Source organism: Anabrus simplex, chromosome 8, assembly GCF_040414725.1.
Source record: "Anabrus simplex isolate iqAnaSimp1 chromosome 8, ASM4041472v1, whole genome shotgun sequence".
NCBI classification, from domain to species: domain Eukaryota; kingdom Metazoa; phylum Arthropoda; class Insecta; order Orthoptera; family Tettigoniidae; genus Anabrus; species Anabrus simplex.
Genome location: NC_090272.1, coordinates 128,861,649 through 128,887,706, shown reverse-complemented (window position 1 = coordinate 128,887,706; position 26,058 = coordinate 128,861,649). Strand labels below are relative to the sequence as shown.

Genomic DNA, 26,058 nt, shown 5'->3' with positions numbered 1-26,058 from the left:
GAATTTCCTGTGGTCCAGTGGCTGCAGAATCAAAGTAGTACTTGAAGTAAAGAATAAAACTTTCATGTGCTCGAAACGGCGCAGCTCACGATTATGATAGTCGTCGTCTATGATGGGTAGAATTATCCTCATTTTGGCCTTCATCCGGTGTTCCAGACACAATAAACACTGTTAAAATATTCCGGATGTCATCCATGCCTTGGTGTTGTGCATGTATTCACAGGCCAGATGATAGAACTGCTTTGAACCATCTCGACTTCCCAAACTTCCCAATAATGAGAGGCTTCAGTTTGTCCATCCCCTTGGAATTTGTGCACAGAAGAACCATTACTCATTCTTTTCAACATTTGCTCCCAAAATACACTGACTGACAGAGCAAATGCAACACCAAGAAGGAGTGGTCAGAACTTTATGCCAATTGCAGGGTAGACTGACGTCACTGAGGTATGCTCATGATGTGAAATGCGCCGCTGTGCTGCGCACGTAGCGAACGATAAATGGGACACGGCGTTGGCGAATAGCCCACTTCGTACCGTGATTTCTCAGCCGACAGTCATTGTAGAACGTGTTGTCGTGTGACACAGGACACGTGTATAGCTAAGAATGCCAGGCCGCCGTCATCGGAGGCATTTCCAGCAGACAGACGACTTTACGAGGGGTATGGTGATCGGGCTGAGAAGGGCAGGTTGGTCGCTTCGTCAAATCGCAGCCGATACCGATAGGGATGTGTCCACGGTGCAGCATCTGTGGCGAAGATGGTTGGCGCAGGGACATGTGGCACGTGCGAGGGGTCCAGGCGCAGCCCGGGTGACGTCAGCACGCGAGGATCGGCGCATCCGCCGCCAAGCGGTGGCAGCCCCGCACGCCACGTCAACCGCCATTCTTCAGCATGTGCAAGACACCCTGGCTGTTCCAATATCGACCAGAACAATTTCCCGTCGATTGGTTGAAGGAGGCCTGCACTCCCGGCGTCCGCTCAGAAGACTACCATTGACTCCACAGCATAGACGTGCACGCCTGGCATGGTGCCGGGCTAGAGCGACTTGGATGAGGGAATGGCAGAACGTCGTGTTCTCCGATGAGTCACGCTTCTGTTCTGTCAGTGATAGTCACCGCAGACGAGTGTGGCGTCGGCGTGGAGAAAGGTCAAATCCGGCAGTAACTGTGGAGCGCCCTACCGCTAGACAACGCGGCATCATGGTTTGGGACGCTATTGCGTATGATTCCACGTCACCTCTAGTGCGTATTCAAGGCACGTTAAATGCCCACCGCTACGTGCAGCATGTGCTGCGGCCGGTGGCACTCCCGTACCTTCAGGGGCTGCCCAATGCTCTGTTTCAGCAGGATAATGCCCGCCCACACACTGCTCGCATCTCCCAACAGGCTCTACGAGGTGTACAGATGCTTCCGTGGCCAGCGTACTCTCCGGATCTCTCACCAATCGATCACGTGTGGGATCTCATTGGACGCCGTTTGCGAACTCTGCCCCAGCCTCGTACGGATGACCAACTGTGGCAAATGGTTGACAGAGAATGGAGAACCATCCCTCATTACACCATTCACACTCTTATTGACTCTGTACCTCGACGTGTTTCTGCGTGCATCGCCGCTCGCGGTGGTCCTACATCCTACTGAGTCGATGCCGTGCGCATTGTGTAACCTGCATATCGGTTTGAAATAAACATCGATTATTCGTCCGTGCTGTCTCTGTTTTTTCCCCAACTTTCATCCCTTTCGAACCACTCCTTTTTGGTGTTGCATTTGCTCTGTCAGTCAGTGTACATATTTCTCTTGAAGGGTTATGTTTCACATCAATTTGCAGTCACATCTGCATTATAAAAATTTCCGCCAGCGAATACTCTTTCATGGCAGCTGATATGTTTTCCAGCCGCCGTGAAAATGCAATATCCTGTGTGGGGGTCATTAGCTCTACCATTTTAATCTTTTGGAAAATGTTGCATCCTTCCTGGAACTTATCAAGCCAACCAATAATTCCCATGAATTCCAGAAACCTGAGCGAATCGGCGAATTATATGTGTGCTCACATTACAGTGCGCCATTTATAGGTACGTTCTTGGCCTTCATTACAGCAGCCTCTTACAGATGGCATTGTCCACCATTTCGTTGTTGCTGTGGGCCAAATGCATCGGCATCAATATTCTCTTCTCATACTTTTCTGGTGTAGTGAAGTAGATAGTGCAGGAGATTTGATGCCATACTTCTTTGCTATTTCTCCTTTCCTTTCTCCACGTACAGAAGTATTTATTTATTTATTTATTTATTTATTTATTTATTTATTTATTTATTTATTTATTCATTTATTCATTTATTCATTTATTCATTTATTTGTTCATATTTTGTGGTTCGTAGTGTGGGTTATTGTAGTCACGTCCTAGTTCGTGAACCATGGGCAACGGCTCAGTGGCCTAGTAAGTGATGTTGAGGGTCGGGATACCAGTTGCTGTTGAATGGGAGTAGGCTTCTGAGTCATGGCCCTCCTAGTGCTCAGGTGGCTAGGACTATACAATCCACTGGTGGTTAGAGGGGAGATCTTCTCTTGAACTATGTATAACTAGGGTAGCATTCTGCTTCATGAATTTACCAAGCTCAGAACATTTTAAGCAAGCCTCGGACCAATGGGAGTAACGGAGTCCCAGTACCACTTGACAGGCGAGGGACTTCTTGGAAACAACTTGGCAAACAAAATGGAATTCGATGGTGACCTATCAGTATTAATGAGGCTTACGGAAGAAAGAAAGTAGAAGTAAGGGGATTTAACGAGGAAGGGATAGGAGACTATAAAGTGTACTTGACGGGTGTTAAAAAGGGAAGGGCAGAGTGCGGGGTTGGGCCGTTCAACAGAAATACCATTGCATGCAACATAGTTTCTGTTAAGCACGTAAATAGTTCAATGATGTGGATACATTTGGCAGTTTGAGGAATCGGGACAAGAATTGTTTCAGTGTATTCACCATGTGATGGTGCAGATGAGGATGAAGTTGACAAGTTTTATGAAGCATCGAGTAACATCGTAGTCAGGGTCAACAGCAAAGATAGGATAGTGCCAACGGGTGATTTCAATGCAAGAGTTGGAAATATAACTGAAGGATACAAAGGGTGATTGATAAATGTGGGGAAGATATGGAAGCTAATGGGAATGGGAAGCGTTTGCTGGACTTCTGTGCTAGTATGGGTTTAGCAGTTACGAATGCATTCTTCAAACTTAAGGCTTTTCACCGCTACACATAGGAGGCTAGGGTACCAGATCCAAAATAGACTATATCTTAACCGACTTCAAATTCAGGAAGTCTGTTAGTAGTGTACAGGCTTGCCAGGGATTTCTCGATGATACAGACCACTATCTGACGTGTAGTGAGCTAATTATCTCTAGGCCTAGGATACAGAAAATGATATCTGTTTGCTAACAAGTAATGGTAGAAAATCTCCAGGACGAGGAAATTAGACGGATGTACACGGGTATGATTAGTGAGAAGTTCCGAACAGTGGACAGTAAGCAGAGTCAGGATATAGAAGGAGAATGGGTTGCATATAGGGATGCTGTACTAGAAACACCAAGGGAATGCCTAGGAACAACTGTGTGTTAAGATGGGAAAAAGCGAACATCTTGGTGGAATGATGAAGTGAGAGCAGCTTGTAAACGTGAAAAAGAAGGCTTATCAGAAATGGCTCCAAACAAGGGCCAATGCAGACAGGGAATTGTACGTTGATGAAGGAAATAGAGTGAAACGAATAGTTGTTGAATCCAAAAAAAGAAGATTTTGGTAATAACCTAGAAAGGCTAGGTCAAGCAGCGGGTAAACCTTTCTGGACATTAATAAAGAATCTTAGGAAGGGAGGGAATTAGGAAATGACCAGTGTTTTGGGTAATTCAGGTGAACTCAAAATAGAACCCAGGGAATCACTGGACAGGTGGAGGGAGGAAGTGGAAAGGATGATAAATACACTCCATTGTCGTAAAGCAGCAGGAATAGATGAAATTAGACCTGAAATGGTAAAGTATAGTGGGAAGGGAGGGATGAAATGGTTTCATAGAGTAGTAAGATTAGCATGGGGTGTTCGTAAGGTACCTTCAGATTGGACAAAAACAGTAATTGACCAATCTATAAGCAAGGAAACAGGAAGGATTGCAACAACTATCGAGGTATCTCATTGATTAGTATACCAGGCAAAGTTTTCACTGGCATCTTAGAAGGAAGGGTGTGATCAGTGGTTAAGAGGAAGTTGGATGAAAACCAGTGTGGTTTCAGGCTACAAAGGGGCTGTCAGGATCAGATTATCAGTGTGTGCCAGGTAACTGAAAAATGCTACAAAAGGAATAGACATTTGTCTTTATGTTTCATAGATCTAGAGAAATTATATGACAGGGTAGCTAGAAAAAAAGATGTTTGCCATACTGGGGGACTATGGGATTAAGGGTAGATTATTAAAATCATTCAAAGGCATTTGTATTGACAATTGGGCTTCAGTGAGAATTGATGGTAGAATGAGTTCTTGGTTCAGGGTACTTATAGGGGTAGACAAGGCTGTAATCTTTCACCTTGCTGTTCGTAGTTTACATGGAACATTTGCTAAAAGATACAAAGTGGCAGGGAGGGTTTCAGGTAGGTGGAAATGATGTAAGCATTCTAGCCTATGCTGACGGTGTGGTCTTAATGGCAGATTGTGCCGAAAGCCTGCAGTCTGATATCTTGGAGCTTGAGAATAGGTGCAATGAGTATGATAAAAATTAGCCTTTCGAGGACTAAATTGACGCCAGTAGGTGAGAAATTCAACACAATTCTATGTCAGATTGGTGATACAAAGCTGGAACAGGTAGGTAATTTTAAGTATTTAGTTCATGGTGTGGGTTACTGTACTCACGTCCTAATTTGTGAACCATGGGCAACGGCTGAATGGCCTAGTATGTGGTCCTGAGAGTCGGGATACCAGTTGCTATGGAATGGGAGTGGGCATCTCGGACAGATTCTGAGGCATGGCCCTCCTAGTGTTCAGGCGGCTAGGACTATACAATTCACCGGTGTTCCATAACCCGTTGGAGGAGAGATCCTCACTTGGACTAAGTGCAAGTAGGGTAGCATCCTGCTTCATGAATTTACTGAGCTCAGAACATTTTAAGCAAGCCTCGGGCGTATGGGAGTAACGGAGAATCCACTCCAATTTGACAGGCGAGGGACTCCTTGGAAACAACTTGGCGAACAAAATGGAATTCGAGGGGGAGCTATCAATATTAATGGGGCTTATGGAAGAAAGATAGTAGAACTGCCTGAGTCAGCAAAGAGGATGCATCTGGATGTGCTAGGAGTAAGTGATATTCGGGTAAGGGGAGATAACGAGGAAGTGATAGAAGATTATCGAGTGTACTTGACAGGTGTTAGAAAGGGAAGGGCAGGAATACCATTGCACGCAACATAGTTTCTGTTAGGCACGTAAATGCGCAGATGATGTGGGTAGATTTGTCAGTTGGAGGAATTAGGACTAGATTTGTCTCCGTGTATTTATCATGTGAGGGTGCAGATGAGGATGAAGTTGACAAGTTTTATGAAACATTGAGTGACATCGAGGTCATAGTCAACAGTAAGGATAGAATAGTGCTAATGGGCAATTTCAATGCACCGAGCTCGATAGCTGCAGTCGCTCAAGTGCGGCCAGTATTCGGGAGATAGTAGGTTCGAACCTCACTGTCGGCAGCCCTGAAAATGGTTTTCCGTGGTTTCCCATTTTCACACCAGGCAAATGCTGGGGCTGTACCTTAATTAAGGCCACGGCCGCTTCCTTTCCACTCCTAGCCCTTCCCTGTCCCATCGTCGCCATAAGACCTATCTGTGTCGGTGCGACGTAAAGCAACTAGCCATTTCAATGCGAGAGTTGGAAATAGAACTGAAGGATACGAAAGGGTGATTGATAAATGTGGGGAAGATATGTAAGCCAATGGGAATGGGAAGTGTTTGCTGGACTTCTATGGTAGTATGGATTTAGCAGTTACAAATACATTCTTCGAGCATAAGACTATTCACCACTACACATGGGAGGCTAGAGGTACCAGATCCATAATAGACTATATCTTAACCGACTTCGAATTCAGGAAATATGTTAGTAATGTACGAGTTTTCCAGGGATTTTTTGATGATACAGGCCACTATCTGATCTGTAGTGAACTAAGTATCTCTAGGCCTAGGGTAGAGAAATTGAAATCTGTCTGCAAACGAATAAGTAGAAAATTTCGAGGACGAGGAAATTAGGCAGAAGTACATGGATATGATTAGTGAGAAATTTCGAACAGTGAACAGTAAGCAGGTTCAAGATATAGAAAGTGAATGCGTGGCATACAGGGATGCTGTAGTAGAAACAGCAGGGGAATGCTTTGGAACAACTGTGTGTAAAGATGGGAAAAGGCGAACATCTTGGTGGAATGATGAAGTGAGAGCAGCTTGTAAACGTAAAATGACGGATTATAATAAATGGCTCCAAACAAGGGCCGCGGCAGACAGGGATTTGTACGTAGATGTAAGAAACTGAGCGAAACAATCCAAAAAGAAGTCTTGGGAGGATTTTGGTAATAACCTGTAAAGGCTAGGTCAGGCAGCAGGGAAACCTTTCTGGACAGTAATAAAGAATCTCGGGAAGGGAGGGAAAAAGGAAATGAACAGTGTTTTGAGCAATTCAGGTGAACTCATAATAGATCCCAGGGAATCACTGGAGAGGTGGAGGGAATATTTTGAACATCTTCTCAATGTAGAAGGAAATCATCCTGGTGGTGTTGCGAACTGCCAAGCTCATGGGGAGGAGGAAAATTATGTTGGTGAAATTATGCTTGAGGAAGTGGAAAGGATGGTAAATAAACTCCATTGTCATAAAGCAGCAGGAATAGATAAAATTAGACCTGAAATGGTGAAGTCTAGTGGGAGGGCAGGGATGAAATGGCTTCGTATAGTAGTAAGATTAGCATGGAGTGTTGGTCAGGTACCTTCAGATTGGACAAAAGCAGTAATTGCACCTATCTATAAGCAAGGGAACAGGAAGGATTGCAACAACTATCGTGGTATCTCATTGATTAGTATACCAGGCAAAGTATTCACTGGCATCTTGGAACGGAGGGTGCGATCAGTCGTTGAGAGGAAGTTGGATAAAAACCAGTGTGGTTTCAGACCACAGAGGGGTTGTCAGGATCATATTAAAGTATGCGCCAGGTAATAGAATAATGCTACGAGAGGAATAGGCAGTTGTGTTCATGTTTCGTGGATCTAGAGAAAGTATATGACAGGTTACCAAGGGAAAAGATGTTCGCTATACTGGGGTACTATGGAATTAAAGGTAGATTATTTAAATCAATCAAAGGCAATTTATGTTGACAATTGGGCTTCAGTGAGAATTGGTGGTAGAATGAGTTCTTGGTTCAGAGTACTTACAGGGGTTAGACAAGGCTGCAATCTTTCACCTTTGCTGTTCGTAGTTGACATGGATCATCTGCTGAAAGGTATAAAATAGCAGGGAGGGATTCAGTTAGGTGCAAATGTAGGAAGCATTCTGGCCTATGCTGACGACTTGGTCTTAATGACAGATTGTGCCGAAAGCCTGCAGTCTAATATCTTGGAACTTGAAAAGAGGTGCAATGCGTATTTTATGAAAATTAGCCTCTCGAAGACTAAATTGATGTCAGTAGGTAAGAAATTCAGTGTCAGATTGGTGATTCCAAGCTAAATTTCAAGAATTTAGGTTGTGTGCTCTCCCAGGATGGTAATATAGTAAGTGGGAACAGACCAACTTTGCTTTACGGGAGCGAAAGATGGGTGGACTCAGGATATCTTATTCATAAGTTAGAAGTAACAGACATGAAAGTAGCAAGAATGATTGCTGGTACAAACAGGTAGGAACAACGGCAGGAGGGTACTCGGAATGAGGATATGAATGCTAATTTAGGAATTAACTTGATGAAGCTGTACGCATAAACCGGCTTCGGTGGTGGGGTCATGTGAGGCGAATGGAGGAGGATAGGTTACCTAGGAGGATAATGGACTCTGTTATGGAGGGTAAGAGAAGTGGAGGTAGACCAAGACGGCGATGGTTAAACTCGGTTTCTAACGATTTAAAGATAAGAGGTATGGAACTAAATGAGGCCACAACACTACTTGTAAATCGAGGATTGTGGTGACATTTAGTAAATTCACAGAGGCTTGCAGACTGAACGCTGAAAGGCATAACAGTCTATTAGGATAATGTATGTATGTATGTATGTATGTATGTATGTATGTATGTATGTATGTATGTATGTTAGTTTGTGTGTTCTCCCAGGATGGTAATATAGTTAGATTGAATCGAGGTGTAGTAAAGCCAATGCAGTGAGCTCGCAGTTGTGATCGGCAGTGTTCTGTAAGAAGGAAGTCGGCTCTAGACGTAGCTATCTTTATATCAGTCTGTTTTCTGACCAACTTTTCTTTACGGGAACGAAAGTTGGGTGGCCTCAGGACATCTTATTCATTAGTTAGAAGTGACAGACATGAAAGTACAAAGGAATAAGTTCCAAATCAGGAAAGAAATGTAAGCACGTAACTCTGACCATCAACCAGAAACTGGAAATCGTCAAACGCCTGGAGAAAGGTGAGAATAGAAACATTTTGTTGAATGAATTTTATATTAGCTCGTCTGCCATTTACGACATTAAAGAACAAAAAGATGAACTAATGCATTTTGCTTCTCAATGGGTAACAACTGAAGAATTGGCTTCCAGACAAACATTAAAAGAGCCAAAACTGTAACAATTAGATTGCTAATTGTACAAATGGTTCAGTGCAGTACGCTCCGAAGGAAAGCCGGTAACGGGGCCAATGGTTATTATTCAAACATCGAAGAAATTGGGACAAGACGTAGGCGTTGCAGAAAGTGAATGCAATTTTTCTGTAGTTTGGGTCAGAAATTTTAAGTTTTGTTATTGAATTCAAAGACTTGATATAACCGCAGGGACACTTTCAGCAAACCAAGATTCAGCAGAAAGATACATGGACGAGTTTGAAGAAATAATCGTAGTTAATAATCTATTAGCTGATCAGATTTACAATACTGATGAAACAGGCCTATTACTGCGGTGCTTACTAACATCTACTGTAGCTGCGGGAGGTGGAAAAGCGTCTAAAGGGTTTCAAAAGAAACAAAGACAGACTGACAGTTTAGTTATGTGCCAATGCGTCTTGAAGCCACTGAATAACTCATTTTGTAATTGGTAAATGTAGAAAACCTCGGGCATATAAAAATGTTACAACCTTGCCTGTTCATTATGACGTTCAATCAAATCCCTGGATGACCGCCACCATATTCAAAGATGGTTCTTTCATCATTTTGTGCCACAAATCAAAGAAAGCTTCAGAAACCTTGGTCTACCAGAAGACAGCAAAGCCATCCTTCTTTTGGACAACTGTAAAGCACATCCACCAGTAGCGGAGTTCGTTTCTGGAAATATATTTGCCACACTTCTGCCGCCTAATGTTACGTCACTGATTCAGCCAATGGATCAATGGGTAATCGGAAACTTAACATGTTTTATAGGATTTCTTTCGTTTTCAGCCTGTTAAACGCTGAATGTGATGTAACCGAATTTCAAAAAACGTTCAGTGTACAAGATGCCGTCTATGCTATCGCACTGTCCTGGGCTCAAGTAAAATAGTTACTTTACAACGGTGCTGGGGAAAATTTGGCAAACTGCAGATCCTACATTTGATTCAACACTACAGACTTGAGGAGGGACAACATCCCGAATCAGTATCTGAAATTTTCGATGTTGTAAGATTTGTAACCAACAACAATTCTTTGGATTACGAATCTGAAGAGGAACTCACGGAGTGGATTCAAATGGATAACAATGAACCTACCGAGCAGGAGCTAACCGATGAGGACATTATCCAAAGTGTATTAAACACTCAACCTATACACAATCTTGAAGAGAGTGACTCAGATGAGGAAACTGAAGAAAAGGAGAGAATCAGCTGGGCAGAAGTTGCAGAGTCCGTAGATAAATTCATCAATTTTACTGAGTGTAATACTGATTATAATGTCACTGAACTTATTGATTTACATATCATCAGAAATAACTTTTATGCCAAGTGACAATGATCTCTAAAACAAAAAGATATTCGAGATGTTTTTAAGTCACACTAAAATATTGTACGCTACATGTATGTAAACTGAATGTGTTAAATGAAAATTTGGTGCTGCCCTAAATTTGAGCTTAAGTTATTAAACTAATGATTCTACTGATCAACATTTTACTGCAAAACGCAGTGTTACAGTTGTTTTCTCTGTATGCCTTAACGTATATCATAGTAAGAGGTACCGCCCGATAGTCTGGCATTTTTGGTAATCCAGCACCGGGCTGGTCCCGAACATGCCGGACTGTCAGACTTCTACTGTAGCGAGAATGATTGCTGGTACAAACAAGTGGGAACAATGGCAGGAGGGTGCTCGGAATCCGTAGGTAAAGGCTAAGTTAGGAATGGACTTGATGAAGCTGTACGCATAAACTGGCTTCAGTGGTGGGGTCATTTGAGGCGAATGGAGAAGGGTAGGTTACCTAGGAGAATAATGGACTCTGTTATGGAGGGTAATAGAAGTAGAGGGTGACCAAGACAATGATGGTTAGACTCAGTTTCTAACGATTCGAAGATAAGAGGTATAGAACTAAATGAAGCCACAGCATTAGTTGGCAAATAGGGGATTGTGGCGACGTTTAGTAAATTCACAGGGGCTTGCAGACTGAACGCTATATCGCAACCATGTATATTTCTTAACTAAAGTAAACTTGTTTCCACATCCCGAGGTGCTGCAGCTTCTTTTTTTTTTTAGACAGGCTTCCAGTGAAAGGGAGTTGCATGTACCATTTTTACCGCAAATCAACCTTCCTGGCATTCATAAATCTCTTGCAATACGATACCAGGAATCAAACTCAGGCTTCCGTGAATGGCAGCTAATTGTGCTAACCATTACACTAGCAGGCATTCTTAACTACAAAATACAGACATACATACATGACTGATGGGTGCTTGCACTGCGCGGGTTGGACACAAAACTGTTCCATCAAGAGCTGCAGTAGGCCTTATGATACGGAGACAGATATTTCTTCTACTAGACACAGATGTACTGCATAACTTTGACAAGTGTTGTCATTGCATGGTTTGTACGGACGAAACTATTCACAAATTTGTGTGATGTCATCAGAGCTTCATAAGACCTGTACCTGCTTCGAAGTGATGTACGAGATTTTCTTTTTTCATTTTCTTCATCTCAAAAAGCAAGGGCGTCTAATACGGGAGGGGGCCTAATGCATGAGTAAATACAGAAATTCAATTACCATATAAACATAAACTGTACACCCAAACTTTAGGAGAGTTTTTTAATGGCTTAATTTGTGTTTTATTAACAAGAAATTAATCACACATTATGATATTCTCCAAAACTGAATATAGTAAAATGTATTTTCCGCACCGCTTTACTTCTAAATTGACGTGTTAGCCAATTTTGGCTCCATCTGGTGATTATACACTGAAACATAGACATCCAACCAAGCTGCCATTCATATCGCCTCATGTTCACAGAGTGCAATCTCGAAATCTAGTTGCCAACTCTAATATTTAGATTCACCACCTGCTTAACCTTTCTCGCTCAGCGTATATGGCATTCAGTACGGTTCGCGATCTTTTGCATTTTTCTTCAGTAATTTGTGTTTTTCATATTAGTCTTTATCTCTCTAGTATACAGTAGTACAGTATAGTGTAGTTTACAGTTTAGCATAGCATAAGTTGATACAACAGAGTTTAGTGGTTCAGGGTATAAAAGCAGCTGTAGTTTTATTTACGTTCATGTATTGGTTAGTGTACTTAGTTCGTTCGTGTTTAGCATGTCCAAATGTAGTTCGTGAAATACAAATGGCAAGAAAATGACTCTGAGATCAGTAGAGTGTTCCCTTTGTGGGCCGTAACCTCTTTCCTGTGTCAGGCATTAGCTGTGAGTGATGTGTAATTTCCTCATTCTCTTTTATTATTAATAACGCATTCTCTCTTTTAGTGTTGGAAATTGTTAGTAAGTTTAGTTTTAGTGATTTTGTTTTAAATCCCGATTCATTAGCATTTCTGAATATGGTATTACATTTTACGAGGGCTGTTTACTGCAGTCGTATTGTATCAGCTGTTCTCACGACAGTAACAATCTGGCAACAGGAGTAAGGCGATGCTCATTTGTTTTGCAAAGTGTCGATTTAGATGTAAAGCCGTGCAGAGTATAAGTTTGTTTTTTAAAAACTCATAATTTTCCCATGATGTTCGGTAGGTAATCTGCTGATCAGAATTATCATATGGTTTGCTTACCTTTTGCTGATATTTGTAATTGACTAGTTTGGCCTGTCTTGTCGTAACAAGTGTGCTCTATGGTATTGGCTGTATAGGAATTTGTTGTGTGAAATGCCTGGCAATTTGATTTATAAGTCAAATTTTGTTTTTTGCTAGTAGTGAGTACACCAGACGAGTTGGTCACGCAGTTCGGGGCGCACAGCTGTGAGCTTGCATCCAGGAGATAGTGGGTTCAGCAGCCCTGAGGATGGTTTTCCGTGGTTTCCCATTTTCACACCAGGAAGATGCTAGGGATGTACCTTATTAAGGCCACGGCCACTTCCTTCACATTCCTGGGCCTTTCCCATCCCATCGTCGTCAGAAGACCTATCTGTGTCGGTGTGATATAAAACAAATTGTGTAAAAGAAAAAAGAAAAAGAAAGTAGGGAGTACATCTTTCTCTGATATCGTACTTTCTTTCTTTTGCACGGTTTCCAATGTTCTCTGCATGTTCAGCAACCATATGCTTATCTTTTGGTGTGAATTAGTGATTACAAGAATTGGTAGCCATACTTAATACATGGTTCACACTTCACTTCTAATCCTACTGACACACAGAGGCCAAGTCCGGACAACGCTGTAGTATACGATGGAATCAATTGTTCAAGGCAGTGATATCAACCTTACTTATAATAATTTGTGCACCCAAGTTTTTCTTTGTTATGTCCCAGGAGAAATTTTGCATAGTTATTCTCATATATATGGTGTATTTTAAAAAGAGTTATACCAGTATATTGTCCTTGGAAAGGCAAAGTACCGTAAGCAACATTTTTGTCAAAATTGAGTTTGCGATGTTTATACCTCAATTGAACACCAGTGCACATGCTGGCAAAGTATCGTATTGCAAATTAGGTGTATCTCGGTGGCAAATGATTATCACACACTAAATTTAAAATTTGAAAAAAAGAACATTTCCTATAGAATTTACACTAACAATATTTCTAATAAACACACAGCTCATTCTTAATAAATTTGTATTATTTACAAAATTCTACTCATTATCTTCGGAACTTAAACACATCAACTCATATACAGTATGTAGAATCACTTTAAATCATACTATACAACTGCTATAAGATTTTACCCATTTTGGTACCTAAAACGCATAACAATTTTCTGTGTCTTAACCAGAGCCCGTTTTTCCACCGCTCAAGTTCATTTTTTTCCCTTTTCGTACTTAAAGCTTCCACCCAAGTTTCTCTTAACATTTCTCCTGTAATGATCTGTTACAAATCCTGCTGCTTTCCAGTGCACACCATCTATTTCTTTTATTAGGTATTCCTGTTAAGGATCCCAAACACTATTTGCATATTCCAATAATGGACAAACCATACTTAAGTAACTTTTCTCCATTCTTTGTTGCATCTTTTAAGTAGCCTCATTTTGAAACGTGACAATCTGTATGCTTTCCGAACAATGTCACCAACATGATCCTTCCAGTGCAAATTACTTTCAAATCTCACACCTGAGTATTTGCACTTGCCATCTTTTGGGACAATTACCTCATCCAAAGTATATTTAAATTCAGTTTTTGAGCTTGTGTTTGTATATGTTGTGACAGTTGATTTGCCTCCATTAACCTTCATATTCTTCTTTTCAACCCATTGTTGGATAATTTCAAGGTCCCTTTGTAATTCTGTACAATCCTCTTGTGTTATTTATTTTCCTGTAAACAATTACGTCATCTGCATACAATCTTATTTTTGATGTTATATTTTTCCCTAAATCGTTAGCAAATATTAAGTAATGGACCAATTATACTACACAGTGGAATTCCCTTCCAGAACTTTCTTTTACTGCGATACATGATTTCCTACTTTGACTTTCTGAGCCCTTGAATTTAGAAATGTTCTTATCCAACATATAACCCTCTATTTCCTCCAGTTTCTTTAATAATATTCCATGTTCCACTCTGTCAAATGCTTTGGAAAGGTGTATGGTTATGCAATCCAGTTGGCCTCCTGAATCCAACTGATTTGATATGTCCTGCTGAAATCCCACCAGTTGTGCCTCACGAGAAAATTTCTTTCTAAATCCATACTGGCTCCTCGTGAACCATTTTTTATCTTCACATAGCCCTCTGATGTACTGTGCTATTATACTCTCCAGTATTTTACAAACTACACTGGTCAGGCAGATTGGTCTGTAGTTCTCAGGTTTCTTTTTATTGCCCTTTCCTTTACAAGTAGGTATTATTATAGATTCCATTCTTTGGTATTACATTATTACTCATGACATTGTCAAAGAGAAATTTTAAATCAGGCACTATGTACTACCCCATTGTCTTATGTACCTTCCCAGCAATTTGAACACTCCCTGCTGCTTTTTCTGGCTGAAGCAGTTGGGTCTTGTTTCCTTATGTGTCTCTTCCTCTCTATCTTCGTTTTCAAACTCCCGACAATTTTCTATTGATTCTGTGAATTCTCTACTAAAGAGATTTGCTCCCTCATTATCTTTAAAATAATTGCTCATTCACTTGTCTCACCATTTTGGAAATTTGGATTCCATTTCCCTTTTGATTCCTAATATATGAATACAGCTTTTTCCATTTCCCTTTTTGGCCATTACCCTCATGAAGTATGTCATTCATGTAATTCTCTTTTGTTTTGTTTTTCACTCTAGTAAGTTCCCTTATTAGCTGTTTCCTAGTTTCTCTACTCTCCCCACCCTCTTTAATTTTCATGTCACTTTTCTACTTAAAAAAAGAATTCTTATTTCCCTTGTATAATAAACAGGTACAAATCTCTTCTCTCCTTCCCAAATGATTCCTTTAAAGTTTGCCTAAAGTGTATTTTCGTTATTGCCTTCACGTATCCAACAACTGAATTGTGATGAAAGACCCAAATTCATCTGTAGAATTTCTTGTCTTGTGTGACCCTCTTATTAAGCCTTTTTGGTACCAGTCCTACATGCATTATTGCAGCCTTATAGTCACCTATTCCTTCACTTACCTCGGTTTTATCAACAGTTTTCCATAGTTCAACCAAGAATACATCTGGTAAGTGATTGAGTCCAGTTGATTTTTGTACTACTTGTATAAATCCTCCCCTCCCAAATTAACTTATTTGTGAGTATAATCTATTAGGTTCTCAAATATTTCCATGTCTCTTTCCTCTCTTCCAGGCCTATACGTTCCTATAATTCCCACCTCCTCCATATTACCTCAAACTAATTTTATCCCTACTCTTTCATCCCACTCATCGGTAAACCATTCGTGTGAGCAATAAGTTTCCTTCACGAGAATAAAAAAACCTCCATGTTATTTCCTCAGTCTCTGCGATAGACTGTATACCCTTCTGGAAATACTTCTCTATTACTCACCCCTTCTCTCAACCATGATTCCACTCATATCACCATAAGTATTTAATAGTTTATAGTACCACAGAACGTACTTCTGTACTCTTTAAACTAACTGAAGGCACTGAAAGGAATACAGAAGAACAGGAAAGTAAGGAACTTCAAATTACCCAATTGCAACAGTCAAGTTTTAGGGAGGAAAGGGGTCTGAGATTGCTCTTGTCAAACTGCAGAAAATAAGCAATTAAAAATTCAGCACATTGATGGAATCTTATGAGATTGGTATGGTGATAGGAGTGGAATCACGGTTGAGAGAAGGGGTGAGTAATAGAGAAGTATTTCCAGAAGGGTATACAGCCTATCGCAGAGACTAAGGAAAGACGATGGAGGTTTTTTTATTCTGGTGAAGGAAACTTATTGCTCACATGAATGGTTTACCAATGAATGAGATGAAAGAGTAGGGATAACATTAGTTTGAGGTAATATGGAGGAGGTGGGAATTATAGGTACCAAACCTGTCATATACTACACTGAATACCATTTTTGACATATTTCTTGTTCATACCACACTTCACATTATCAGATTTGCATTAAAAAAACTGGAACAGTACAGAGACATTTGACCCGACCAGTGCCATCTTCATTGAATTTTTAGACTGTTGTTGGTTACTGTCACTGCTGTAGTACAGTGAAACCTCGTTAGTGCATTACTCATTCAGAGGGTTTCTCACTTAGCACGTTGTAAATTAGAAGTCCTATTTACGTTATGTTAGATCTCATCACAAATTTTTGCCATAACCGCTTAATATGATTACATCGTTCCTAACCCTGAACATGTTCGTTGTCATCCCTTGTGAAAGGAGCGTACTTTTCAACACAGGTAAGAGCTCTCTCCACAGGAGTCAGGTTGGGATAAGCTGCATAAAAACGGGAAATGGCCTTGGATTCCTGAACTTCGCAGGGTAAATTGCACCTTCAGGGAGCAAGCTCTTAGTCTCAGGAAAGTTCAGTTTTGCTTGTCTGTTTACAGTGATTACTGAAAAATCCAGTAGGCCTGCTTGTGCTTGTATTTTGCATTTCATTCAGAAGTTAGAAATCAATTCTGTGTTGAGCAATGCAGCGAAGGGTAGTGAATATTTGTCATCAGATAAGGAACACAAACGTGTGTTGATTACGTAATGCATATTTGTCTTTGAGCCCAGTTATGAATACTGAAAAAGTCATGAAGTTGCTTACTAATGAAGACAAAACAAGTGTTATGGTACTTTTAGGAAAATTCCACCATTACAATACAAATTGTTATTTATATTTGTAATTATAAGTTATGTATATGTAGATCTATTCTCTTCTAGTGGTTAAGTGTAAGAGAGGGCCTTGAGCCCTAACGTTGCCACCGGTAAAGGCATTAACAACCTATCTATCAAATTAAATTTATTCCTTCAGAATAACATTAGATTGTAATACATTATTTGCACTCATTTGAAGATTTCTTCAGCCATTAAAGTTTAAAAAACAAAAAGAGAACAAGGATATGAATTTAGACTTTAAAAGACACTGGATGAATCTTGGTATCTGGTCCTGTTTATGAACTTCGATAAAAATTTGTCGCGTTAAATATCGTCGCATTATTACACATGTTGATTTTAATTAAAACTCTGGCGTCCAGTCAAAAAATACAATTATGAAAACATACACCTTCCATAACTCACGATCAAGTGTGTACAATACCCTTTTGGATAAGTTTTTATTAATAAATTCAATAGTACATTTTCTCGTTTAACACGTTCTCTTTCCTTGTTCCTTGCAGAAACGTTTTAATGAGGTTTTACTATATACGATTTACCAAGGAAAACTTGGGGTAGTTTGTACTTTGCAGTTACAGTGTATAAGCATTCTAGAGCCTACTAATCAGACAGATAGTGAAGAGGTTATCCGGTTGATTCCAATCAGTCACCATTGATCTGCATTTAGGGCTTTTACCCAGGTGGTAGATTCCGTATACCTCTTCTGTTCTTAAATTATTTCAAAGAAGTTGGAAATTTATCAAACACCTTCAATAAATCATTCCTGTCCCTAATTCCTCTTCATATAAATAAATAAATATTTGCCCAATTAGTCTTTTATTTTCATTTTATTATCTTTCCTACTTTTAAAAACCCACTCAAGCTTATTCATCTGTCATTCCAAGCTATCTCACCACTGACAGCTCAAAATATTCTGCAGATTTTTATTTCTTTCATAATGTCTGAGACCATCTCTTTTTCAGTTTTGACTCAGTTAATTTAACAGTAAAACAAAAAATCCACTCAGTCGACCAGCTAGTCTCCTTACTTCCAAACTTTTCCACCCCCAAAGTTTGCAACATTTATGTAATAATACTCTTTTGTCAGAAATCGCCCAGAGCAAGTTATGCTGCTTTCCTTTCAATCTCTTCCAGTTCTTGTATCAAGTAATCCTGATGAGAGTCTCATACATTACGACCATGCTCCAATTGGGTTCTTATCAGCGACTTATACGCCCTCTCCTTTTCATCCTTACTACAACCTCTAAATACCCTCATATGCATATGAAGAGATCTGTAACCCTTATTTACAATCCCGTTTATGTGATTACCCGAACGAAGATCTTTCCTTATACGAACATTTAGGTAATTACGGAGATTGGCACGAGTTACTGTCATACCATCAACACAGTAATTAAAGCTCGGAGGACTTCTCCTCTTTGTGAAACTTACAGCCCGACTTTTCTCACCGTTAACCCTCATACAATCGCCTGCTGCCCATCTCACAACTTGATCAAGATTTTTTTCTTTTTGCACACAATCCTGTAAATTATTTATTACTCCATACAGCATACAGTACATAATACCATCCGCAAATAGCCTTATCTTTGATAACATAAAGTTCCAATAACACTGCCTAATGAAATGAATGACAGTAATATAGGTGATGTAAAAATTTATGAATACACAAAAACCTTAGTATGTTTTTGCACAAAGTATTGAAAAATTCAAATAATATAATTTTTCAACGATTAAATACATTATATGCAAGTAAGTATTTCTCCTAGGGCCCTTCAATAGTTCATTTTAGTCTAAGATTGTTTTTAATCATGTAATTAAATATTTTCTTCAATCAAGGAAATCGCTCCCCACCTGGGAGTGAGCCGTTGTGTACCGAGCTCTCCGCTTAAGGGGTTGAGGAGAAGAATTGGAAGTAATGCGGCCACAGTCTATCAAAGGTACTGTCTTGGCATTCGCCTGGAACTGAGAATGGGAAACTGTGGAAAATCGTTCCCAGCACGGCCGAGGTGGGATTAGAACCCTTGCTCTTCTGAATGCAATGCACTATTAATGTGCCTCAGCACGCAGAGCTACACTGCTTGGTAAACATTGTTTAGTCACTTCATCAAACACTTTTATAATAATGACCCTGCTGACATGCAGTCTATGACACTCATCCACTACTGCAGACGTTATCTCGGGTTCACATCGTTGCTCGATAATGACCCGCTGGATTCACAATTAAGTATTTATTTATTTTCCACCTAGTCGATACAATGATTGCTTAAGGCAATTTTTAATGGTCAAAAGTGGTACATGTTTCGTATATTATCAACATCTTCAGCCACATAACACTGTTTAGATGAAAAATATATAAAATTGACAAAGTAATGCTTTGTTTGTTTTAATCTTGTCAATCTTATGTTAATTTTAAGGACACTTCAAAACAGAAGAAAGTGGTTGTTTCCATGGCCAAAATGTTAGAAGCATTAAAACGGCTAGACATTAATGACTGTAATTCAGGCTACGGCATAATGACAGATGAAGAAATTATTGCCTCTGGTTCCTCGGTAGGTAATGACGAGAGTGATGGTGAATTCGAATGAAATCAGCACTCCATCAGAAGAAACTGACTCGTAGAGAGGCAACAATGCAGCTGGACAAACTGATTGCCTATTTAGAATCCCAGACTGAAACCACACCGGCAGAACTGATGTTAGTAAAACATCTTTGTGATCATGCTGTGCACAAACGCTATTCAAATGTAAAACAGAAAAGACTCGCACATTATTTTAGTGTATAAAACAGAGTTGTAAGCGTAAGAAAAGTTTTCTTAAATTTTTTGTACATTTAAAAAATGGTATTACTGTACAACTTATGTTAATAAATTATGTAACATCTACTGTTCAGAACGAAATGATCCATAATTTTACTTGAAAGCCAAATATAACTTTCCCAGCACATTCCACCCCATTTCTTCCAGTCTATTTCTATTTTGTCCCTTATCGTCTTCTCTCCAGAATTCCTCCCAGAAAATTCAGCTCCATTGCATGCAATTAATTTCAATCCTCCTGGTCCATATCTAAGTCTCAGCACCGTAATTAAATCCAGTAAATATGTTAAATGGCTTACTTCTCTTTTAACCGGGTGAGTTGGCCGTGCGGTTAGGGGTGCATGGCTGTGAGCTTGCATCCGGGAGATAGTAGGTTCGTATCCCACTGTTGGCAGCCCTGAAGATGGTTACCCATGGTTTCCGATTTTCACACCAGGCAAATGCTGGGGCTGTACCTTAATTAAGGTCATGGCCGCTTCCTTCCAACTCCTAGGCCTTTCCTATACCATCGTTGCCATAAGACCTATCTGCGTCGGTGCGACATAAAGCCACTAAAAAAAACTTCTCTTTTAAATGCACATTTTTTTTTCTGTTTGGGGGAAAAACCTCGTGATAGCCTATTCTCAATATATGCCTACACTCCATCTACTCTAATTACATCTTGGTTGTCTTTTTTTTAAGGTAATTGGAAATGAACTCAGAAATTATTTTCTCAAATAGCTGTGCCCTGTCTCCTGACCTGAGAGAGACTGACTAGCTTTACTTAATATGAAATGCCTCCATCATAATTGCTCCAATGGTCCATGGTTGCGATTAACTAAATTATAAGTTTGGTTGCTGTTTGTAAACATAGTTTGCTTATCTAGATTGCTGAAGTAATTGATTATATATGTGTTACTGAATTGAGTTTTTGTTTTGCATGAAATGTCTCCAACAAGTTGTCTTAAAGCAGCTTATCTCTACACATTTGGAAAAGTTGCAGAATTATTCTTACGTTTCAGTTTAAATTTTTTAAAGAAAATATGCAGATAAAATTTATAGTAATTTGTTTTGTGTTTTTCTGTATATTTTCCAGGTGCTGAATATGCCCGGAAGGTGGAGGTGTATTACTGTGATTTGTGTCGTACCTACTTGCCATGGTATGATGAACAAGAGAAAGCTCTAGCCATCCATTGTCGCTCAAGGTCACACTTACAGCGATATGTACGTTATCGTGAAGATAGACTCCTTAGAAAAGAGGCTGAGAGACTTCATCAGAAAAAGTTGGCTAAGAGAAAGGCTGAAAAAGAAGCAAGGGCCAAAAAGGCATCTGAAAAGAAGGATCAATCTGCTGATGTAAATATCGCACCATTACTTACCGTGTATATATATATATTGTAATTATAGTTAACTAGACGTGGTACTTGACGCTCGCTGGGTACATCATAGAATGTTTACTTTTAGGATTTGTATTGCCTATTAATTGCAGTAATAGTCTGCTATAGCAAGTATGGCATAAAGCGCGAACCCCATTATAACGGCAAGTTTTTCCTGGCCCTTGAAAATTCCTATACTAAACTGTGCATTATCATTCGGTTACAGGAAGAAATGTATCACTGATGCATCCATTCTTGTGAGTGATTAAGTGCGCCATTTTTCCTGTTGTCAATATATGTGCACTTGAGCACTTATATTGAATGCATTCGATTCTCTTTGGTATCGTTTTCTTGCTTTGTGTACTACCGAACTTTCGTTGACATTGAAAGGAGATATCTAAGACTGCTGTCCTTGATAGAAAATTCCCTCTCTAGCGCATTTCCCTAGGGAGCGTATTTTTATGTAATTACTTTTTTGCGTAAGTTTTAATGCAAGTTATAAATTTCATTATTCCTATTGTGCATCCCCAAGTAAAAAAACATCTTATTTCACATAAAAACACACATTTTCACATTTTAAAAATGTAAATACATATTTAAGAAATTCTGTAATAAACACATAAATCGACAATATTTGTTAATCAGTAAAATTTAAAATGCTTCTGTGTTATAAAATAATGCTCATTTTTTCATTTTACCATTACGGTATCGTTTTTAACAGTGTATTCAACACATGTATCTGAATGTTTTGGCTAGTTATAGACTTCCCTCCAGAAGTTCTAAAACTTGCTGGTTTTTAGCTACGTCGTTACATTTAGACAGCGATTTGATTTGCTGCACAAGATTTTTCCTTGCATGATGTCATTCCAACTCACTTTTATGAGTCAGTCCGCTCGGGTTTTGTTTATAGAATATCAGCAAAAGGCAATCACGGAGAGATAAGGTGATGGATAATACAGTTACGACATGGGAGACTGGGAAGAATATTGCCCCACCATAAGGTAGTGGGATTTCATCACTCCTAAGAGTAAGGTTAGCTGTTCGGGGCTATATATCATTTCCATACCTGCCAACTTTTATGGTTTGTCCGTAAAATTTAAGGAAATTGCAGCATTTTACGGTTTTACGGGTGTACAGTGTCATTTTACGACTTCGCGGACAAAAATTTGAAACGTTAACATTAGATAATCGTCCACTTCCGTACAATAGATTGTTTGCGTGGGTCAAAGCACGCTCGGTCTTGGCAAGACCGACTACAATATATTGTAGTCTGTCTTGGTCGAAGGCAAGTCCACGATAGTCGATAACTCATTCTTTGATATGATTGGCATTTTTAATTGTGTGATCTTTGTGTCGTTGTTGGAATTGGCCGGGATAACAGTTCTTCCATGTAAATCTTAGGTGTCGGCAGGCTCTGCTCCGCAAATTCTTTGTTCCGCTCCGTTCGTTGGATTGTGAAGTGAAATGTCTGAGAGTTACAGGCTGCTCTTTCCCTTTTCGTAATCATCGTTTATACAAACTATTATGATGCTCCGTTCGCTTGTGATTTAACCTATATTCTTTGACCACATGATTGTTGTTCTGTGGTGGCCTTTTGAGGTTATGACATATTTTAATGAAGGGTTCAAGGTTTTGTGTTATGAATTCGTTCTTCGCAGTTTCCTGTATTCCTTGGACTAATCACACTCGTTCCAATGACTGAATATACCGCTATTAGTGAAGCCACTTAAATTACAAAGAATAATAATAATTACATTCGTTCCACGTGTGTGTGTTTTTCTACCATGTGCACATTCTTCATTCACGAGGTTGGCTTCATGTTCATTTAATCCTTTAAGGCTTTGTGTGCTTTGCCATGTTTTAATGAAGTGTTTGACTGCTTTGAGTGTTTGTTATAATTTTATGTTACGTTCAGTGATCGATGTTTGAATGGATATAGAGACTTTCTTCTCAGACATTTTCATACACTATATTCCTGTTATACGTTATCATGAATAAATCCAACAAGAAACAGCAAGAAACAGTACTTCCAGACATTTAAAGAATCATATTCTGTTGATTTTCCCTGCATACTAAAATCAAGAAAGGAAGAAAATTTTGCCTTTTGTACGGTATGTGGGTGTGATATTAATATTGCACATGGTGGAAGAAACAATTTAAATAATCATGTGAAGTGCGGTAAGCACATAAGTTACGTTAAAATCGGAGGAAGATAACAAGAAAATCAACTTTTTTTTTTTTTTTTTTTGGTCAAGTCTGGAAACGTCGACAGTGACGTAATTAGGGCTGAGTGTCTGTTTACTTACTTTTTGGTGGAACACAATGTGCCTTTAAATGCGGCTGATCATGCTGGGGCTTTATTTAAGAAGATGTTTCGCACATCAGAAGTAGCAAAGAAATACAGTTGTGGTCGCACAAAAACGGCATGCATTGTAAATAAAATGGCAAAAAATGCATCATCTGAAGTTAAGTGCCTTCAGAATGGACCATTGGACAGATGGAAGCAATGATACGAATGCCAAGTTGTATCCTATTGCTGTTACATTCTACGATATTCCGCGGGAAAAAGTAATGAGCACTGTGCTATCCATACCAGCATTAGAGGGTGACTCAACAGGGCGAAACATAGGTAACCTGATCTTATCACAGCTGAATTCTCATAACATACCAATTGAAAACTGTGTGGCTTTCTGCTCCGACAATGCTCCTGTTATGATAGGACACAAAAATGGAGTTTCAACAGTTCTGAAGGTAGCTCAACCAGGTATTGCCATTATAGGTTGCATTTGCCACATGATTAGCAGCTGAAAAAGGTGCTGGAAGATTACCACTTGAAGTGGAATGAGATCCTTGTTGATACATTTTATTTCTTAGAGAAGAGTGTCAAAAGGAAAGAGCGCCTTCAGAAATTTCAGAACTTGCACAATAAAGAGGCAAAGAAAATTCTGAAATATGTATGTACTAGGAGGTTATCTTTAGGCAGACGTACGGATAGACCACTGGACGAGTGGGATCCGCTTCTTTCTTTCTTCAAGGAGGAAGTAATATTATGTAGTACCCAAAACATTTCCACAAGCTTGACCTCTTTCAAAATACATAGAGTTGAACCAAGTGGATCCAGAGAGTATCAGAAGAAGAGAATTTTTGATTCTGCTACTACACATGCCCCTAAAAGAATAAGATTCTTCCAAATGCGACAAACCCATCCTGAAAACCAAGACTTCTGCTACAACACGTGAGGAAAAATTGTTTATGTTCCTATCCTCAAACTTGAACAAGGCCTTTTGCACTTTCCTTCATGTGACTATTCCTGTATTTGACAAATTCAATGTTGCCCTTCAGACTTCTTCCCCACAAGTTCATTTTTTATTAGAACTTCTAATGGATTTGCTAAAGCAGTTGTTCACCAAGTTTGTTAAGCCCAAAATTGTCAAAAGCTCCTTGAAGTTGAGTACAACTTCATTCAAATTCAAAAAGTGATGATGAGTTAGTTATTGGCATTCAGACTTCGAACATACTGAACGATCTCCAATTTGCAGATAAATCTCTTTGCTTTTCATCAGTGAGAAACTACTTTTGTACTGCTTGTGACTACATCTTCAACAAGTTTCCACACAAAAATGATGTGTTAAAGCATGCTCAAGTTGCCAGAGTAGACAAAATTGAAGATGCACAGTTTTCTTCCATTCGTTTTTTCTTGGAAAAATTTCCTATCATGTTATGCATGGAAGAAAATGAAACTACAAATGAGGTGGTATTTCGAAAATCTTAGATTTTTCGTCGCGCGTGAGTTTTACTGATAGCCCTTTTCAAAAGTTGGCAGGTATGGATATTTGCTGCAACCATTGCAAGGCAGAGCTCTGTATTGAAGGTTTTCTGAGAACTGTCCTCCATTTGGTGGAGAAATGGCTGCAGGCCTGTTGCTTGTTTTCTTGTCTTCAACATATGTATAGCAGTGTTCTTGTGCTGGTCCAGACAGTATTTCTTTACACATTTTATCTGAAGGGACAGAAAACAGAACAGAAAATTAACTTTGAGAAATCGTGTGAAAAACATTAGTAGGTCTGCCGTATAGGAGATAAGTGTATTAAGCATTTAATAAACACTGAACTTACTTCTTTTGAACAGGCTTGGCAAAATATCACTTTCCCATTGGTAGTGAAATTTCAGTCGCCATTGAACCACTGCCGATACAGAATAGATCTGCGTGATTTGTCCTTCGGCATTTGCTTGAGAAATTATTGCACTTCGTTTAGATAATGGAAAACACTGCCCGCTATTTCCTCCCCGACACCTTCAACTGTATTAACACCAATGTACATGGTCCACTAACAATCTGGCTTTAACAAATATTTTTACGAGTCCAGGAATTCCAAAATTACTTGCAGCTTAGCACAAAACGAGTAAACTGATGTGTAAACAGCTCTTCCCATCGTGTGCATTCTCTTTCTCCCCCCACTTCCCCACAGCAGGGTGCAGATTCAAGGCCACCTCGCTCCAAGCAGAATCAGAAGATAGATAGAACACTGTTGTCCTCTCTAATCCCATTTAAGTGCCTGTCTTTGGTAGCTACCTGCAAACAATACCTGCTTTCAGCGGCTATCTGGTCAAGAAAACTAACAAAGTTGTGATGGGTGTAAAAATACGACTTAAAAACTTAATATTTGTCGTTTTAGGCACTTATCATGCAAATATCTTCAAAATAGGCACTAATGCACGAAATGGGCATTTATTGGCACTATAAAACCCATGTGTTTCCTTTGAAAATCGACAAAAAGATTTTAGACTTATAAGCATACGATTCTGGGTTGAGGATAAAAATAGGCATTTATGATGAAATCGTCACCCTATAAGACACACTAGGTATTCAGCTATGTGTGAATATGTGCACGAAAAGAATC

At 39.5% G+C, this 26,058-nt stretch overlaps 1 protein-coding gene across 1 annotated transcript in view; it reads left to right on the top strand.

Annotated features, from left to right (window-relative positions):
* LOC136878884 (zinc finger protein on ecdysone puffs) overlaps nt 1-26,058 on the top strand; it is a 304,897-nt gene that overhangs the window by 269,383 nt on the left and 9,456 nt on the right. Inside the window, exon 12 of the mRNA XM_068228845.1 lies at nt 20,878-21,137. Within this exon, the coding sequence (XP_068084946.1) occupies nt 20,878-21,137 (260 nt within the window). The remainder of the gene's footprint in view (nt 1-20,877; nt 21,138-26,058) is intronic.